A 21,816-nucleotide genomic window follows, 5' to 3' on the forward strand; every position below is an offset into this window, starting at 1 on the left:
CTCCGGACTGAGGAACCAGAGCCTTATACAATAATTTTTTAAGAGTATATTTTAGTACCCAAATGTATATTATTAAAATTTATCATTATGAAATAAATGATTCTCTTTTTTCTAAAATAACAAAAGATATTCTTCATTCACCATTACGAAATTATGGACCAAATATCAAATGGCAGTCTAGGATGTAAATTAAACTAAAAATGTTCTTCATCAAGTTGTGGGACAATTTTGCCTTTTCATTTGTTGTGTTTAAAATTTTTTTGATACTAAGATGTCATTCCTATAACTGCTAGGACTTAGAAATCCTGAACAAGGTGCAGGTGAAAGTCTTATTCTTTCAGAGTATAAGGCAAGTTGCCTTGCAAAAATGATATTTTGAAACAAACAAAAAAAGTGTGTTCTCTCTGTTTTTTCGTAGGCATAATACACACTTGACATTTCTCAGTTTTACTTCTTATTTTCTTTTCGGTGATTGTGTCATTACTAACTTTATTTATAAAAGTGTTTTTTTTTTTTTTTTGGTCTGTAGTCAGTGTTTAAAGTTTGCAAAAACTGATTCCTAATATATGTATCATAGCCTAATTTGCTTCTCAACTTGTGATACATTCCACCTGTAAGATTTGTCACACAGTACTTTCTCATGGAGTTAACAATATCATTTAGATTAAATTTTAGTTACAGCTGTGTGTTTATTACTGCTAAGAAACCTATAGAGAAGAAAGAGTGGCACCTGGTGATAGGTTAGCTATATTTAACATTTCACAAGTGAAAACAATGTTGCTAAACAATGTTTAGTAAATTAATTTTCTGGGATTCTGCAGTTGCTATCTCAAGTGATAAGTGATATCAAAAGGGAAGTTCTAGTTGAAAATTCAGTTAATACTTTCTGTATAGAATTTACTTGTCAGTTTAACAGTCTAAACCAACCTTCCCGTTTAAGGCTGACATAGTCTAACAAAAAATAGTTGTTATGACTAAGATATTTAGTTTCACTGAAAATGAAACGTATTTTCAGATTCCTTCAGTTATCTTTTACGTTAAAATAGTTGCTGAATTTAGGTGTTTGCTTATCTAATAAGGTTTCAAAAATTGTGTTATGATCACGAAATGACAGTTAAAGACCTATGAGGGGTCTTTTTTGTTTCCTTGTTCTTTTGAGTCATGCACAGAAAACACAAACCCCTACTTTGAATATCAGGTAATAACTTGAACCATGTACTAGGAAAACTTGTACTGGTAAAGCATGCATATTAAGCATTAGCTTTTTTTGATTCATGTTTATCTGGAGTGCAGATATTCAAGCCGTTTTCTTTCTACTGCTCTCATTTCCAAAATAATTTTGTTTGAAATACTGTTAAACAAAAATTCCTAACAATTATCTCCTGAGCAAAAGCATTTATGTTCTCCATGGTGATATACTGTTGTTTCAGTTCAGTGTAAGTATAGGAGTTTCTATGCTTCCAATGATATTTAGCTAATTATATTTGAGTGTTTTTTTATTTCATATTTATAGTCTGAACAACAACTAGACTTAGCAAATACACAAAATTTTTAATTCTCCATTACATCTACAGTCTAAAATCTGTTTTCGCTAGGGGATAAAAAATTAACCTGTTATTACTGTTTCCAAAAAGTACTGAGCACTTAAGTCATAATATTATTCACTCATAGTAATTACTTTCAGTCTTTTTTGGATCCTAAAAAAGGAATTTTAACTCAGATAATTTTCCATATGTAGATGTAAAACCTAAAACAGAAACTAAAACTGGTTCAGGAGTAAGAAAAAAACAAAACAAAACAAAACAAAACAAAAATTAAAAAACCACACACCAGAGTCACTCAAGTTTACCTCTTTTCTTTTTACTTTGTAAAATGGCAAACTCCGAGTTTTGCCTAAGTTTTTCATGTTTTATGTTTTGATTAGTCTATGTGAGTTGGTAGTTTTTATAGTTTTTAAATCAATTTTACTATTTTCACTGCTTCAACTGAAAAAAAAAATACTGCTGAGCCTATAATAGCAATGGAATACCACATAATTACAATCTGCACTTAGTAATTATTTACCTTGTTAAGCATTAGCATTAGTTTCTTCTAAGAGTTAGACAATATGATGTCTTTTAAAACTTTGTTTAACTCTTACAGTTTTCTTTTAAATTCATTTTTCCCTAAGAGAAAAATAGAGGTTTAATTATACTCAGGAACTTAAAGACATGTTTAAGATATGACGGACACATTTTTCCTCTAGTGCTCTTATTGTTTAAGCTCATCACAATTGGTAAATTTTATTACTAAGAGCAGAATATAACCTCAACCCTTGACTCCACCAAAAGAGTACTCAGAAGGCAGAAGCATGATTAGCAAAGAGGTTTAATTATACTCAGGAACTTAAAAGACATGTTTTAAATTATTTTTGAGACTGTCTATAACATAGCAAAAGTATGTTATCGGAAAGTCCCTTTTGACATTAGTTGACTAGCATGTGTTAACTTTTTTGACCAAATAAAAGAGATTTTCCGTTTTGAATTTCTAAGCTACAGAATATTTTTTCCAATCTGGGCCACTAATCTACTCACTGCAAGCTTGCAAGCATGCCACTTCTTGGGAGTGTGCATCTTCAAATACATCTACAGCAACCCATTTAAATTATATTCAAAGAAAAATGATAACACCATCTAGTTTGATGATTTAACCACATCCGTGTAGTCTCTATTTTAGAGTCAGCCTTGTCGTTTTCACAGGAAATGAGAAATTTCTGTTGAAGTGTCAAATATTAATTATTCACCAGACAACTAAGTGGTAGTCAATAAATATGTACAAAAGTTTCTGTGTATTGACACTTTTAGTGCAGTTTTTAACTTTCATGAAGCATCATTTAGTGCTTGACATAAACACTTTTCTAGTTTCTATAATGTATAGGCCCCAGGGTTACTTATTTCAAACATAATTTTCTTCTTATATAATCTGTGCTTTGTTAAGATAAACTGTTATGGTGTCTCAGTGGTATTTCTATCAATTTGTGATTTCATTTATAGACTATTTATATAGGTTTTCCTGTATAACTTCTACTGTTTATGAATCTGATATTCAGAATATTTGAGAAAAAATTTCATAAAATTATTTTTTCAAAGAGTTGGTGGACATATTTCTTGAGTATAAAATCATAACAGAGTTTTTCAATCACTTGGTTTTCTAATTAGAACAAATATTCAACTGGAACATATTTAGAGCAAATCAAAATAAAGACAACAAAAGAAAAGATATGAGTTAATTTCCACCCTTCTTTAATAATCATGCTTCTGCCTTCTAAGTCTGAGTTAGAGAATTACTCTTTTGATGGAGTAAAGGGGCGAGGTTATATTCTGCTCTTAGTAATAAAATTTACCAATTGTTATGAGCTTAAACAGAAGAACACTAGAGGAAAAATGTGTCCATCATATCTTAAATTTTATAATAATGACATTGTTTTTATTTTTTGAAAATACTTGCAATAAGAACACTTAAGTAAATAATATCCAATATCCAACCTAGGTGTAGCTTCTTGCTGGTATTTTGTTGCATGCCCCTAGAATCAAACAATTCCAGACTTTTGTGGGCCAGGTTCATAGTTTGAGTCATGCACAGAAAACACAACCCTCTGCTTTGAATATCAGGTAATAACTTGACCACATACTGGTAAAGCATGCATATTAAGCATTAGCTTTTGTTGATTCATGTTTTTCTAGAGGGCAGATATTAAAGCCTGAGATATATATTTATATATATATATATTTTTTTTTTCCTCAAAACCTACTAGGGTCCCAGACTCTTCTCTTCTTGTTAGTTCCATGTGTAAATAACCTCCTCCAGTGATGTCTTCTCCTCAGAGTTCTTAAGCCTTCAAACTCTCCTCAAATTACTCTGACCTATCCCTCCCTCCTATCTATGGACCTATATGGAAATCTATGGACCTATATGGAAAGGCAATATCCCTTTTGCTTCTGGGATGGTTCCAATTTATAGTGGTATCTTTTGCTGACTGGGGTTACAGAAACATTTAAAAGGTCCCAATCAATAGACTCTCACACAGCCTGTATTACAGACATTGCTAGATACGTATTCCCTTTCAGCTCAGCCTGCAAGTTAGTTGGTTATTTCATACCTGACTTTACATCTTTTAGTGCCTTCCTAAAGAAGAGGCTAACATACGAACACATTTTAGACAATTATTCAAGAGCAACATATTTATAGATATATGGCACAACTTCCAAATTATTGCAGACAGCATTTGTATCAGGTGCTTTTCTGTATCATGCCAAAGGTCATCAGTTTCCAGCCAGCTATATATATTTTATCATTTTCCATCATCTACCTATTTAGCATATGCATACATTTATGTTCATATAGCCTCTCACATCTGTTATCAATTTATGTATTAGGTTAAGGATCCACCAAATATCAACTGTAAAATTTAGTGACCAAACGAGTAGGAAATGTCTTTATTTCTCACATAAACTCACATGATCCACTCATATCCTATTTAAGAAAACTAACTTACATGACCTAACTGAACTCTACTTGGGTTTTGAGACTTGCAAATATTCTAGCTGAGCATCCATGTGCTCAAGTAAAACTTAGAAGGTTCAAATACTAGAAGGAAGAAGAGAAAAAAGGAACTAAGGAACAATTAGGTAACTCTGCCTCGCAGTCCAATGTTCTATCTATTAATCTTGTCTTTTATGTATCCATCTTACTTCCTGGACTCCTGATCTTAGAGAAAAAGTTGCATATACATTTATTGCTATAGTTTTAATTCTTCTTTAGATAATTATACATATCATCTGTATAAATGTATATAAGTTTGAGAAGTTCATTCCTTTTAATAGCATTAACTGTGATACAATCGAAAAAATTTTCAAATTATTTCTATCCACCTTAACTAGATAATATTAAACAACATATATAATTATCAAAATAGGCTGAAGCTAGCAGAATAACTATTCCAAGTCAAATTATGTCAACTATGTTTTACTTAAGAAACCAATTTTTCTATATATTTTGATAATTGGAGTGCTTTTTTTAACTCCACAAATACATGTATATATGGTATATATGAACACAGTCATTAAGAAGCTGTACACAGAATTTTAAAAATTTTTATCTCCTATAAAATCTACTTTATTCATTTGATTGCCATCTAAGATTCCTAGTTTACCAATTTGGTAATCTAAGATTAGTAGTTTACTAATTTGTATTTTGTCTTATGTTATTTTGTAAATGACATCACCAGTTCTTGGATATGCTGTCCTTAATGTAAAACTTTGCTTGTATTTCAAATACAGGAAGAATATACTTCGTTTCTTAGATGCAGAACGAGATGTCTCAGTGGTCAAGAGCAGTTTTAAGCCTGGTGATGTCATACACTATGTGCTTGACAGGCGCCGGACATTAAATATTTCTCATGATCTACATAGCCTTCTACCTGAAGTTTCACCAATGAAGAATCGCAGATTTAAGACCTGTGCAGTTGTTGGAAATTCTGGCATTCTGCTAGATAGTGAATGTGGAAAGGAGATTGACAGTCACAATTTTGTAATAAGGTGAGCATTTTTCTCTTCTTTGAGACTGGAAGTTTTTCAAAGACATTTTACTTAGGGATGGAAAACTGACAGAATATTTTATAGTATTGCTAAAAACTCAAACAAATATTTGTCTATGATATCCTTTGCTGTGTAACATTTAAATAACATTTATTCTGGAATAGAATATTATAATTATTGCATAGTTGAAATAAAAAGTGATCTCATCATAGCAACAAGATTCACACAGCTTTTTTGGTGATAAAGGAGGCAAATGGCAATTTTAGTAAGTTAAATATTCACACACAAAATTTTTTCTTACTATTCTTTATGCTCATTAGTTTTGCGTGATTTTATGTGTTGTATAAAGATTATAAATATTACTATGAAATGATGTAACAGATTTATGTTAATTTTGCTTTTTATTAATAATTATCTAGAAGATAGTAAGAGCCTAGTTTAGCAAGTTTATGTTTGATATCCCGAGCCATATTTCTTTAATTTCTCTTTATATATGGTATTTGTGTATGTTAGTGTATTTGAGTTTTATAGTTTTCTTACATAATTAAGCATGCCTGCTTGTTTTTCATTAATGGTCAAGAGACTTTGGTTAATTGTGTGTTTGATTACCTTATTAACTGAAAAAACTCAACAGTGGAAGTGGAATTGTAATCACATCATCAATATAAGCAGTTTTTAATGGGCAATTGTTATATCTATACAGTTTTTTGGCTTATTTTACTTCCTTGAAAAAATTAGGTAAATGACTGAAACATGGATATTGAAATGTGAAATAGCACAACACAAAGACGGATAGAAAAGTATGCCGAGTTGACATGTTGAAAAACACCTACAGTCTCTCGAAGCTATGCTAGAGTACAGCCTGTGAAAGTATAGATCTTGAAAAAGTCTTTTTGAAATAAAGTCATAAAAGGAAAGAGAATTAATTATGTATGTATTAATCATAAATAGGCACTACTTTTTTTTAAAAAAGTCATGAAAAATCACATTCAAGCATTATCAAGTGAAGAAAATTCATAACAGCAAATACAACTGCAAACATTTTTACCTTATTATCTTTCCTTTTCTCTCTTGGGTGGAGGGTCAGAGATTAATTTGAAACCAATTGAGGCTTTTAAAACCTGAACTCTTAAACTAATTAGAGTAAGAGAAAAACCTTGTGAACAAGTAGATATATATAATGACAAAATTATATATTGTGGAAGATGAAAGGCACTTCTTACATGGTCGTGGCAAGAGAAATTGGGGAAGTTGCAAAAGCAGAACCCCCTGATAAAACCATCAAATCTCGTGAGACTCATTCATTACCATGAGAACACTATTGGGAAAATTACCCCCATGATTCAAATTATCTACCACTAGGGCCCTCCAACAATATGTGGGAATTATGGGAATACAATTCAAGATGAAGTTTGGGTTGGAACACAGTGAAACTAATCAAGTGAAACCTGATTGAGTTGACAGTTATATTTTGACCTTATACTTTTTCTGTGTGCAATCTGAGCTTTAATGTATTTTAGATTTCATGAGTATTACACACACACACACACACACACACACACACACACACATCTCCAAACTTTAAAAGGCCTAGATACTAGTAATATTAAGTAGGGTAGAAAAATACTTTAAAAACTTTGAGAGTAATGTTAAAATAGTTAACAAACTAGAATTTTCTATTATTGGGAGTTTCCAGGAGCTTTCTCTTCTCAAAGAAAGGATGACCTCAGATGAACTAAAATGAGAGTTATTATATAAGAATATATGCCACAAAAATTACTAACTTTCTCAATTCAAAGTAGACTTATCTCTACGCTTTATAATACAAGAGTTCTTTCACAATTCAAACAGAGTTTATAAACTTAAAACATGAGATAGGCCTGCTGGAGTTTTAATTTATATTTTTGACTTTGGAACATCACTGTGGAATTTCACTTTTTAAAAAATTTATTTATACTTAAAGTATAATTTTAAGCTCTGGGGCCATGGATGCAGCAAACCACCAGCATGGCATTATGGATTTTTCATATGCGTTTCTGTAAATCTGCAACCTACTTCAGCCTACCTCCCACTGTTGGTGACTTTCCTGCATGAGTCTTACCTGCATACAAAATCAGAAATTTTAGATTGGAGCAAAAATCTGCATCTTTAAAAAGCATATATATGTAGAGTTGACACTTAATTCACTATAATGTAGAAATTTAGTGAACATAGATATATGGTGTTTTATGTATATCTAACTCAGATAACGGTGTCTTAGTGTCAGATTCATATACATGCCCAAAAGCACATACAAATATCTTATTTATTTTTATCGTAAATATGAGAAAAATTGAAATTACCATAAAAGTGGCTTGACCCCCTTTTCTACTTAGCATTATGTCACCAATTAATCAACAAATTCTATAGATATTACCTTCCAAATATATCTAGAGTCAAATGATTTCTCATGATCTCCACTGCTGTCACCCTGATAAAAGCCAACATCATCTCTTACTTAGAACTCTACAATAGTTCCTTAACTGATGTACCTGGGTGCATTCTTGCTCCCTGTCCCCAAAGCCAGAGTCTCTCTTCATCATGTAACAGCTTCTCATCACACTCTATAAAATACCTGTGTCTTGCCAGTAATGATAAGTGAGGTAATCTGAAGCTTCAGGGACAGACGATGTGCCTGTCATGTTCCCTGAAACTCTCTTTCCCACATACCTTTGGGTGGTGGTGCCCCTCATCTAGGGGAAAAGATGATGGTCTATGCTTGTACAGAATATACTCTGCAAGTCCTCCCCGACTGTAGTATCAGAAACACCCTCTGCCACTATTACCATCTAACACTATCTCTTGTCCCTTCCATTTATAAATTTATTTTTGCATTATATGTTTATTTCTTTATTTTTTATCTTTTCAACTAGACTATGCAAGACAAGCTTTGCCTGAACTTCTCCATTTTTAATCTCAGACACTAGCAAAGATTCTGACATATTTATATATTCTATAAATATTTGCTAGTGGTAAGCAGGAAGGCACATAGTGAGAAAGAAAATAAGAAAGGAAGGGAAGGAGAAAGGAAGTAAAGGAGAGAGGGAGGCAGAGGAATGAGAAAAGTGCTCTATCATGATCTTCTATCATCCATCCCACTTTCCATGAATGATAATCCCTTATACACACCTCAATATTATCATAATAATGGTCATCTGGGATGAGTGGCTGTCATATCATCTCCAAAACTAGAGCTCATCTACTCATCATCTCCTCTAAAGTCTTAGGCGACCAAGTTTCAGAGCAGGATACAACCTCTTCCTGCAATAAATGCAGAAGCTATATTACTCTGTCTTTCATGGAGTAATATAGATTTGGCATCTGTTTTTTACCTTTAACCCACCATCTCACCAAGCAAAACATGAAAATCGCTGCCTTGTGTGCCTCTTCATTTTCTCATATTAACGTATTTTTAAACGTACAGTATATTGTCTGTAGTTCCAAATTTACAGGATGTATCTTGTAAAGTATCAATTTGCATGAAGTTGAATTTACATAAACTCAGTGTCTTGCAGCCTGGAGAAATGTAGGGTAGAGGCTACTTTACATGTGCACACCTGATATCTTTTTGTAAGTAGTTTTTTTTTTTCCCTAAACTATTGTCATCTCTATTATAGTATTCCTTTAAAGATACAGCTCTATTATTCCTTTAGAGATAAAACATTTCTTTATATTTAAAGATGATAATAAAATTGAGAACAAATAAATTGGGCTCTATAAATTCACATTTTTATGAGCTTAGCTTTCAAGAAAAAATTCTAAACTCTTCTCTATAAACTTGCTATGTAAAAATTAGTTGTATAGCCACAGAACTTACTGATTTGTACCTAAATATTTGTAAATGGCAGAGTACACCATTTACAATGGCCTAGGACTTTAGGAGTCTCTTGATATTTTTAGCAGCTATGATTATTTTTAAAAAAAAGTTTAAGAAGAACTAATTAGCAACCAATTCAAGTTCATAATTATATTATGGACTTACCAAGAAATACAGAAAGGTAAAGATAAGCATCTTAATGAAGGTGCAACAATTATCACCATGATCGCTTTTGATTTTTTTCTGTATTTTTACTACTTTCCAAAAATAGAAGTTGGGATGTTGTAGGATAAATTATTTGCTAAGTCTATACTGTCTTTCATGGGGTCAGGGATTATAGATTTGGCATCTGTTTCTTTGCATTTCGGCCCGCCATCTCACCAAGCAAAATATGTGCCACTGCCTACCATATACTCTAATCTACAACATTCTACAACAACATTTCTGATGTCCCACAAAAAATCTGTTTTTCTAATAAACATTTTAGAAAATGTCTACATTTTAGAAACAATATCTATAGAAAAATTGTATTTTGTTACTTAATAGCTAGTTGGAGAATTCATACCTTTGGGTTTAATTTTATCGTTTTATTATGAAATTGAATGATGGTCACTTGCTGTATTCTACAGTGTTTAATTGTGGAGATATCTGGAAACTTTTCTCAATACCTATGAGATGAAAAATATATTTATTGTAGGAAGGAATAAGCAAAACACTGATAGTTGGTTACTATTAAATAGTTGGTGGTAGTATCAAAGTTCAATTAGCACTTAAGAGCCATCACTGCAAACAAAAAAATAAGCAAAAGTAACGACTGGGAGAGGGGGAACAAAACTTTGTGGCAGCACATGGTGGCACATGCCTGTAATCCTAACACTTTGGGAACCAGAGGTGGGCGGATCACCTGAGGTCAGGAGTTTGAGACCAGGCTAATCAACATGGAGAAACTCTGTCTCTACTAAAAATACAAAATTAGCCAGGCTTGGTGGCACATGCCTATAATCCCAGCTACTCGGGAGGCTGAAACAGGAGGATCCCTTAAACCCTGGAGGCAGAGGTTGCAGTGAGCCAGGATCGTGCCACTGCACTTCAGCCTGGGCAACAAGAGTGAAACTCCATCTCAAAAAAAAAAAAAAAAAAAAAAAAAACTTCGTCACTTCTGAATAAAGACTGTCACTTCTTGCCAAGGGGCATGTGACTTCATTTTTCTCGTTTTATTAATTAGGCCACTCCTAAGAACATATCATTCAAACTATCAAGCCAGAAAATGAGTGCAATATTTGGCAGTATTAATGATGAACCAAATTCTCCCAGTGCCTAAACTCCCTGTTAGTGAGAGCCTTTTTAAAGGTTCATTAACAGTCATTTGGATCTCTGAAATCAAGTAATTATGTGAGGCATAGTAAAGACGGAAGAGTAAAACAGAATCCAATGCCAACTCATTTTCCCAAAGACAAAAGTTAATTTCACCTCAAAAATGCCAATTTGTAATTCATAGACAGAGAATGCGACCATAAGTAATTTAAATATAGAGTATATGAAGCAAAGTTTAAAGACAATTTTGATAATAATTTTAATAATAGAAGTTCTCCATAATCACATGTAAGTGTTAAATCGATACACTTTGGATTATTCTGGTACTACCTTTTCTCCTAGTATGATATCTGTTTTCTATTTTGAAGGCTATATTGTGCTACCTCTTAACATTCTTAGATTTGTAACAATTCTTGAAAATACAAAATTCTAATCTGACTTATGAATCATAAACAAATCAGTCACTTCATTGTGAACATGATATCTCCAATGACCTATTACCGTACCAGACTTCCATCCTTCCTTACAGCTCTTTTCTTCTCGTTGCCTTCTGGCTCATTAATTGTGTACCAGATACCTTTTCCTTCCCCAAGTGTGTGTGTAGTCCTTTGTTAATGCAAATATGTCTCCTCTATCTTAGATGCTCCAGAGGACTTTTGCTTTAAGTTAAATAAATCCTCATTATTCTTTCCTGAAATAGTTTCCTAGCCACATTGAACTGGTTAAAACTATTAGAAAATTTTAATAATAATTTTTAGAATCTCTAGAATAGTTTATCCCATACACGTATTGTGTATTTATCTGCATAGCTATAGATATGATTGGTTCATTGATTGGTTGGTTTTATAGACTGATGTTTCCAGTTTTTTGTTTCTCACTTTTCCTATAACATAGTAAGTTTACTTCGTAAACCAAAGTGATATTTTTAGACAAAATTTTCATTTAACATTAATTAGATTTTTAACTTGACCCCTATTTTTAAAAGGACTTTAAAGAACTAAAACGCTATCTCCTTTAACAATGTTACCAGAATGCATTATTACATGCAAATGGGAATCACTTGCTCCAAAATGTTGTCCTATTGTGGGAGGAGGCAAGGGCCCTGGAAATGACATTATTTTCCTTTGTAGTATAGCTTTGAGGAATTAAAAAAAATTTTTTTTCTTATTCAGACAGTGTCTTGCTCTGTCACACAGGTTGAAGTGCAGTGCCATAGTCATGGCTCACTGCATCCTCAACTGCCTGGATTCAGGTGATCCTCCTAGCTCAGCCTCCCGAGTAGCTGGGAATACTACTCGGGATTCACCATGCCCAGCTAATTTTTGTATTTTTTGTAGAGATGGAGTCTCACTATGTTGCCCAGGCTGGTCTTGAACTCCTGGGTTCAAATCATCTGCCCATCTCTGTTTCCCAAAGTGCTGGGATTACAGGTGTGAGCTACTGCGTCCAACCAGAATGTTATTTTTAATATCTCACACAAAGTATTTTAAAATAAGCCTATTAACCATGCCCATTTTATACATTTGCTCAAATATAGACACATTGTCATGCATTTTCTTTCCTATAGGAGATACTTAGTGGCTGTTTGTATCATTCATTAATCAATTACATTAAATGATGGTTTTAGTGGAGTTTCAAAAAAAGGAGAGTTTAACATGTTGCTAAAAGTAAAATAAAATTAAATTAAAAAATTAAAGCCCAATTTTGATTTCTTACTGAGTGACTCAATATAGAACTGATTTCTAAAATTTAGGTCTGATGTATCCCTGAATAACAGAAAATAATCATAAGAGTAAAATGCTTATTTCTTAACAAAAATGTCTAAAAACATAATTTAAGTAATAATTTTAAATATACTATGATCAACGTTTTTATATGTGCAACCTTATAAATACCTAGTATTTTTACGAGGTTCTTTAAATAGCAAATGCCATGTTTCAAGGAAAGAAGATTGGCTAAGATAGAAAAACAGAAGAGGCCAGTCACTGATTAGGTTAAAGATATCCTACTTCTTGTCCTGCAGTCCTCTCTGATAAGAAAGGCTTATAAAAATGATAAAGTCCTTGTAATATTAAGATTCTGTCATATGATTACCGACAAGCAAATTTTTGACAAATTTGGTTAGACATTGACGTGCCATTTATATATCATTTCTCACCTGCTCGAGAAGAAAAGCAAATGGGAACATAAGAGAAAATACTATTTTGGTATTACTCCTTAGACGTATCTCTTCAAAGATTTATAGGAATTTTGAATACTCTCGATGCGCTATCTTAAACCTGCAGAAAATAATGATTTCCCCCTATGAAATTCTGTACAAAAGAATGTTCAGTTACACATATAATTTGATCTCTCATATTCTCTTTTCCATCTCTGGGATAATTTCTTTTATCCTTCAAAGAACATCTGTATTCCTGGTATTGTTAAGCACAGAGGAGTATAGTTGTGGCTTTATCACTTTGTTTTATTAATTAATAAAAGAAAAATTCCAAATATTCAGTTGACTAATGCAACACTTCTAATATCAATAGTAACAATGTGTGCAGAAGTAGGTAAAATATATGTGATTTTTAAAATTGTAAAACACTACTTGACCTCAGTACTTTTAACATTAATAAATTTAGGAACCTCGAAAACTAGTTCCCTAAAATTTGTCTCAACCAGCGTTCATATTAATGAAAATTCTATCAACTGAAATACATTGGTTTTATATTTTTCTTGTAAATGTTTAAAAAGAAAATTACTTGTTAAAAGATAAACATTACATTTATTTTATCAAAGACACTAACACTTGTTAACATTATTTTATTTATACAATAAACCGTCATGAATACCATTCAAAAGCCAGTCATGAGCAGTGCCTAATTACAGAAATAAACATCTACATTTATTCTTAAAGGACAACTGGCACTGTGTGGGGTGAGGAATAATCACTACAATTCAGAGTCTCCAAAACCATACAGCACATTTAAAATATTTGTCTATGGCCAGGTTTATTCTTTTCAATAATGCAGAGGGACTATAGAATGTTTGAAAAAGTGATTAAGGTATGCTTCCAATGCTGAATGAGGGGTTCACACTCAGAATTTTACCTGAAGTATTTGAGGTATTTCAGGATAGCTATTTAGGTTACTAATCTTTAAATACCACACAAAATAAATTTTAAGAAGATATCACTTGTCACTTTAAAGTTTTAGTTAAATGCCATAAGCAGTCTGACATTCTGCCATACACCAACCAGAACACAGCCAACATCTACACACCTTATATAATTAACTATTAACAGATTCAGTCACCATTGTAAGGTGCTGAACAATATTCGGCTGACTAAAAAGCACGGTGATTTCTACAATACCTGTGTTGTAGAATACTTTGACCCACTTTTAGACTTTACATACAGTTCATGGGATAGTCTAAATATTACCATATCTGAGCTGAATTTAACTTAAATAACACTTTTTAATGCCACATTTAGGGGAATAATGATAAGACTAGAATCTTTATTAAGTTAAATAAAACCTAGCAAGCATAAGAGAAATTGTGCAATTGATATATATTTTTTTAATTTTGCACTTGGATTGCCTGATGTGCTAAATGTCACATAAACATAGAGATAGATAGATGATAAACAGAGATGTCAGAAGCTGGGCACAGTGGCTCATACCTGTAATCCCAGCACTTTGCAGGGCCTAAGTGGGAAGATCGCTTGATTCCAGGAGTTTGAGACCAGCGTGGGCAACAGGATGAAACTTCATCTCTACAAGAAATTTAAAAATTAGCCAAGTGTATTAGTGTGTACATGTAGTCCCAGATACTCAGAAGACTGATGTGAGAGGATCACTTGACCCTGGGAGGTTGAGGCTACAGTGAGCCATGATGGTGTCACTAGACTCCAGCCTGCATAAAAGAGCAAGAGCAAGACCCTGTCTCACAAAAAAAAAGAAGGAAAAAGAGATTGCATATAGAGAAAGAGAGAGAGGGGAGAGGGGAGAGGGAGAGAGAGGAAAAGACACACAGAGGGGATATAAAAATATGAATCAAATTGATTCATATTTATGCTGCACCGAGAAGCATCACTCAATATCTAGTCCAAGAGTCCAATCAGAGTTTATTGTAGGTGATACTGGATGAAGTTTTTAGCTTTGTTATATTTAATTTGATAATTTATAAACTGAGATTAATATATATACTTTCTCTCTGCCTGGAATTTTACAACTTACCTATTCACAGAGACCACAGAGTGATAGAATTGTTCCTACAAAATCCTTGCCTCAAGTTTACCACCACCGTATATACTTATCTAAAAACGTGCTGTAAAATTTCAAGAATTGAAAGTTTGAAAGATTGCATATATCATTTATATATCATCATAGGTAAAGGAAAACAGATTTAGAAAGAAAGATTCCCTCAAACAATCTGTATAAAGTGTCTTTTGAAATCTTTTTTAGTTTCTTTTTCTTTTTGTAGTTTTGAAATTATTGTTATAGTGCACATTTTACATTAAATAATTTAATTTGTTGCTGTTTTGAATTTTGCAAAGCAATATTTAAAGTGCTTTTAAATTTTGCTGTAGTTATCTTTCAAGTTTTTAGATAATCTGCTCTCATGAGTAGCTACAAAAAAAGCATATTCTAATATTTGTACTAGCTAATGCAATAATTTCACAACAGTGATTTTCAATAAAAATATTTATTTGGATATTTCCTAATAGTGATGTTGAGTGATGGCAGAGAGCAAAATCTCATTCCATCACTCCTAGTCTCCTCTTCCCCAACTTTGTTGGAAAAGTGGTGGTAAATTATTTTCTTTCTCTGAGCTGGCTGAGGATTGTAGAAACTCAAGCAGTACTTCAGTGCTGGTTCCTTATAGAAAAGAAACCTTGTTTCCCCTTAGTAACAAGAAAATCTGACCCTGTAGTGTCTTTGGTGTTACATGGTATATTCTGGGGGAGGCAATGATTAACAATTGCAGTTGACAACTAGTATTCTTTAACCGTCAAATACCACTCCTTACTTTGCTTAAAGATGCTAGAGATAATGAGCCCTACTTAAGAGTCAGAAAGGAACTAGGAGCTACAAAACACTTTGTTTTGTCACTTTTGGCTAATTAGTTGCAATTTCTAACTTAAGTTTATTTACTTCTTTCTTTCTACTTAACCTCTTCTCCATTCTATCTTCTTCCTATCTTCTCTCTTGCTTAAATCTCGATCTTCTATTTACTCTTTTTAATTTCTTAACCAACATCTTCACTCCCTGCCCTGCATCTTTTTCTCTACTTGACTGCTTTCCTCCTAATTTCCTCTTGGTGCATAATTTTTTCCCTTAAAAATCAAAAACAGCAATTAGATATCAATTAAGAGAGCCACTTAAATGTGTATGTATTTATGTAAGTAAATCCTTGCTACTTCAAAGTGTGGTCTTAGATGACCAGCATTATCACCTGGAAGATTGCTGGAACTACAGAATGTCAGAACTTGCACCTGGTCTGCTGAGTCAGAATATACATTTGATTACAGTGCCCAGGTGATTCTTAGGTGCCTTGTGGTTTTAGATGTGCTGGCCTAAACAATATGCCCTAGGCAAGCAAGAACTCCCACTATGTCTGATTTTTTTTAGCCTATATCTTTAGGATCTAGCACCAAGTTTGGTACACTGAGGTTGGTCAACAGGTACAAAGTTACAGTTAGACAGAATATTAGTCCATTCTCATGTTCCTAATAAAGACATAACCCAGACTGGGTAATTTATAAAGAAAAGAGGTTAAATTGACTCACAATTCCATATGGCTGGAACAGCCTCAGGAAATTTAAAATAATGTCAGAAAACACCTCTTCACAGGGTGACAGGAAAGAGAATGAGTGCCCAGGAAAAGGGGAAGCCCGTTACAAAACCATCAGATCTCGTGAGAAGTCATTGACTATCACAAGAACAGGATGGGGGAAACTCCCTCCACGATTCAATTACCTCTATCTGGTCCTGCTCATGACACATGATGACATTGAGAACTACAACTCAAGACAAGATTTGGGTGGAGACACAGCTAAATTGTATCAGAGAGGAAGGATAAATTCTGGTGTCTATTAAACAATAGGATGACTATAGAAAGTTACAATCTATTGTATATTTCAAGACAGCTACATTATCACCAGAAGGAAAAAAAAATGTTTAAAGTGATGACTATGGTAATTACCTTGATTTGATCATTACAAAATCTATACATGCATTAAAACATCACACTGTAACCCCATATATGTGTATGATTATTATGTGTCAATTATAAGCCAAGAAAAATACAGTAAGATTTTTTTAAAAAAAGAATGTAACTGCCAGGAAAACACTGATACATTGAGGTATACAGAATTTATTTATTGAATGGATAAATAAATGAGAAAATTAATGTAGAAGTTGAGAAAATTTTGGTTTGTATTCATGTATCTGCTGTCAGAATTTTTAGTTTAATGGTTTAAATTCTCTTCACATATGACTGCTCTTATGTACTAATTTTCAAAATTAATACATAAGAGCAGTCATATGTAAAGAGAATTTAAACCATTGCAAGAAAACACAGAACTATGAAGAGTGGTACAGTGAAATGTTCTAAAGATTAGGGATCTGATAGCCTGAGTTTCGCTTAATTACTATGAATGTAACATTAGACAACCATCATTATTTTCACTGTTCAGTGAGGTCAATAATAATAGGCCTATTAATAGCAGAGTGATGAGATGAGTTATCAGATGAGAACGTAGTAAAGAAAAGCACAAATCGTAAAGTGAAACTAATAATGAATGATGCTAAAGGACATCTTGTTTGAGTTCATTGTCATAGGTAAAAGTTAAAATAGGCATTGCATTTTCCAATAGCCATGGCTAAAAGGGAAGCCTGTTGACTAGAGATGCAAATTCTCATTGTCTGGTATGAATAAGAAAACAAACTTTCCCCAAATTTATCAAACATATGTGAAGTTGACACTCAATAACTGGATATAACTGACACTGAATAATATATTAGATGATGTGATATGCAAAGACAAAGCAATGCCACTCAGGAGTGTCTACAAAATCTGAATATGTAAAATTAGATATAAATGTATTGAAGACATAGATGTCTTCAGAAAACTAAAGTAATACGGTAAATATATATTCCTAAAAGCAGGGATGATATTTTTCACAAAGAAGAAGCATGGAGGAATTGACTTCCCTTGGCTGGTACAATGTATTTTACAGCTCAATCAATTTTTTATTCTCCACTGGTAATGTACAGCAAGTTTTAAATCTCCTTCTTGACCTTCTTTGAATGCTAACTCTTTTATAACAAAAAAAACTTTTCTGGAACAGAAAAGCATATCTGATTTTTTTTTCTACATGTTCACAATGTATGGCCTTAAGACTTTATCCTTCTACTCTCACAGAAGATATGTATTTCCTAAACTCAAACAGCAAAGAGCAAACCACTGAGTTCATGGTAGAGAGCCAGGTCTAGGGCACTAGAATAATTGTTGAAAAATTGCTATTAAAACTACTTGCAGTTTAGGAATAGTAACACTGCTTATCTCATATTTGCTATATACATTTTCTCCAGTACTTTGGTGTAATATTTTATTCACATTTTTGATCAATGAAATTTTATAATTTTTAGAAAACTAATTAAATTATAATTTTTGTTTATTGATTTTAACTACAAAATTCATGTTATATGTAGAAATGATTTATATTCATGTACCCCAAAACCTAAAATGCAATAAAAAAAAAAAGAAGTGCTGCTAGCACCTGCTCTGTGCTCTGATAATGTATATATCACTATATACTTGCCTTGTGCCAGGTACTGTACTCAGCACTTGACAAACATTATATTATTTAATGCTTACAAAAAAAAAGGAAATGATTTATATTTTATTATAATTATGATTTTTTTAATTTAACTTAAAACTACACATGAAATATGAAATTTAAATTGTGATGAGAGCTACAGCTCTTTATTTTTAGTGATGTTGCTCCTTAAACAAAAATTATTTTATCTACAAGTAAAAATTTTTAAAAATAGAAATGATAATAACAATAAAGTTAAAATTTTAAAACATTTTAAAATTTTCACCCATTTTCTAAAGCAAAGATTGTAAACAATTTTTCATATATCAGTCTAACAAAGATTTTTAAAATGTTTACTATTCAGTGAAAAGCTGCATTGATGTTGGCACTCCCATAAAGTGCATTTGGAAATGTAAACTGATACAGCTTTTCTAAAAGTCAAGTTGATAATGTCTCCAAAAAGCCTTACAAATTAAATTAAATCATTATACATCTGAAATATTATTCAACACATGAAGAGGAATCTGAGGCAATGGGACCAGTAAGCACACAGACAAATACATTCCGTAGTGTTAAGATAGAATTTGAGACCACCCTACTGTTGTGTTCATAATAAAGAACATTGAAGGGGAAATGCCAAGATATGTTGAATTTAAATTATGAAGGACCGTTATACCATGTTAAGAATTTGCATGGAATCTTATAGTCCATGACGGACCCTTAGAGTTTGTTAGTATGTTATTTTGTTTTTTCTTGTTTGGGTTTTGTTGTTGAAGAGAGACATACTGAGAAGTAAAGAAGCATGAGCATATTCACAATTGGAAAGTCCATAATAATAAACAGATAAATAAAAGATGAAAAACGTGGTCTAAATGAGGAAGATTTTGGAGGAGGAAAAAAGTGATGACATTCAGATTATAGCAAAAAGTAAGGTGATAATACCTAGTGTAGATGATATGATTCATATTAATGTGGAATGTTATCAATATTATCCCTCTTTGACATGAAATGAACATTAGCAAATGGTCAGTAGATCTATCCTTCCATAGATTTTCAAAATATGGCTACAATTTTTGACTTAAAGTATTTGTTAGTTTTCAACTATTGTATTTATCTTTAAGACATAGGTTAAAAAAAAAAAAAGAAAAAGAAAATGTACTCCAAAGCCAAACACAAATAAACTTGTCAGTTCTTATTGTTTCAAGTTATGCATAATCGTAACTTTCATCTTTCTTATAATTGTTCTCCACTTCTTCATTCAGTGCTTACCAGAAAGTTCAGATACAAATATAGAGAGCAAGTGTCTACTTTTGAGGTAATCACACTCTAGTAAAGGAAGTAAATTGATACACTAACAATGTGCAAATTGCTTTATTTATTAGAGGTACTCACAGAGCTAGACACTGATGATGAGGCAAAGTGAGGACAGAAGCTCTCATTATTATTATGTGTAGCTTTACTAATTTATTAAAGATGTCAACCCCTGTACAAGCAACAAAATATGCCAGAGTTTAATATATTGTAGAATAAAGATAAGAGTAAGTATTTTTACACCAGGCCAGTGGAAACAATCAGTTTTGCCTGGAAAATTATGTAAAGCATTGAAATGGATATTAATCATTGGTTTTTAAGAACAAATATGACTTTTTCAGGTTGAGGACTAGGATGTCTTAGGAAGGGAGATAATTTCAGGCAGAGACATCAGCATAAAGGAACACAGATAAAGACATAGGTAGTTTGATAATATTTGAATCTAAGACAGGCAAAGGACGTATAAAACAAAAATTCTGGGTAGGGGAAGGACTACTTATGAAAGCCCCAATTAGGAATCTTGACTGAAACTACTGAATATGTTTGGTTAGGATCGTAACATGATCAAATGTGCATTTTAAACAACAAAGTGCCATCTCTGAAACAATTGATAAAGTTGACAGTCCTTGTGGCAAGCAACTGGTTAGACCAGTGTCTTTTAATATCTTTTCACAAAGATGATTAGTAATAGAAATACATTTTATATCATGATCTACTCCTGGTATTTTCCATGGCTACTGTTACTGTACACACACACATATATGGAAGACTACAACAAATTTTCTTAAAATGATGTGCAAAGAACACTGTCATTTTCTGTTATAATCTACTCTATTCTTTTTTATCCTTTCAAAATTGGTGATCAATGAACACACAATTAATTCATGATCTACCAATGGGTCTAGTTAATTGTTTAAAAAATAATAAGGACATTATTCTCAGCTGGTGGTGCCTCAGCTGAGAAAGTATCAACAGGAACATAGAAGAGTTAATATATTCAGGGGAAATTCTGAGAGGAATTTTTAGGGCTTTGTAATGAATCAGGTGTAGAGGATAAGAACATTATGGGGATGAGGTGTTACAGCTAAGTCAAAGTATGAATTTGTTAAAATAGAGCTTGCGAATGATCTCCTTAGAATAAGTATGGTGTAATAAATGTGAATTGCCTTCACCCACCTTATATCAGAAATTGAAACTCATTTTCATACACTCATGACATTGTTTCCAATGCTTGATTGACATTAGAATGCCTAAATCTTTTGAGCATCACATCAACTGTCTTTCTGGGACCCAGTATTGGATAAATAATATATACTAAGTTAAAAATCATTTTTCAACCTTGGTTTATACTTTTAAAAAGATATTTACAGCAATGACAATGAAATATAATATTTAGATTTTGCTTATTTAAACAAGAAAGTTAAATGCTTAAGTGACATTTCTGTGGCAATTTGATGGTATAATCACTAAGAGTTAGATATTTTTCCTACAGCCCCTCTAATGTACCAATTGTACGTACTTTATTAACAGCATGAATTGTAAAGGGAAAAATTACATTTTTTCTACCTTTGTTTCCTATTATGGGTGATTCAAACATCAGCCATAATATTTGATAAATGTTGTTTCCTTCTTTTAGTGTACAATATAATTTTTAAGGAGTGAGGCACTTTGCTGAATCAGTTCTTTCTTCTGTAGAACAGTAGTAACTGCTCAGCAACCACAGACCAATGAGATAGTCAGTTTCCCTGATGCTTATGTCAAGAGTGTGCCATGATACATACATCCTGAGATTTCTCACTTGGTTCCCCAAACCCTAATTTTAAATATCCCAATTACAAACTTTTACTCAAAATTTTATTTGGCAATACACAGGGAATTCTTCAACAACTGCCATATTTTTTTCTGTGCATTCCTTCAGGCAAATAAAAATTACAGCTCTTTTTAATTACAGA

At 32.4% G+C, this 21,816-nt stretch overlaps 1 protein-coding gene across 1 annotated transcript in view; it reads left to right on the forward strand.

Moving 5' to 3' along the window:
* ST8SIA4 (ST8 alpha-N-acetyl-neuraminide alpha-2,8-sialyltransferase 4) overlaps nucleotides 1-21,816 on the forward strand; it is an 89,517-nt gene that overhangs the window by 10,771 nt on the left and 56,930 nt on the right. The window contains exon 3 of the mRNA XM_032275601.1: nucleotides 5,319-5,576. Coding sequence (XP_032131492.1) covers nucleotides 5,319-5,576 — 258 coding nt within the window. The remainder of the gene's footprint in view (nucleotides 1-5,318; nucleotides 5,577-21,816) is intronic.

This window comes from Sapajus apella, unplaced genomic scaffold (genome assembly GCF_009761245.1).
Source record: "Sapajus apella isolate SASKATOON/1434 unplaced genomic scaffold, GSC_monkey_1.0 scaffold1, whole genome shotgun sequence".
In the NCBI taxonomy this organism is placed as follows: Eukaryota; Metazoa; Chordata; class Mammalia; order Primates; family Cebidae; genus Sapajus; species Sapajus apella.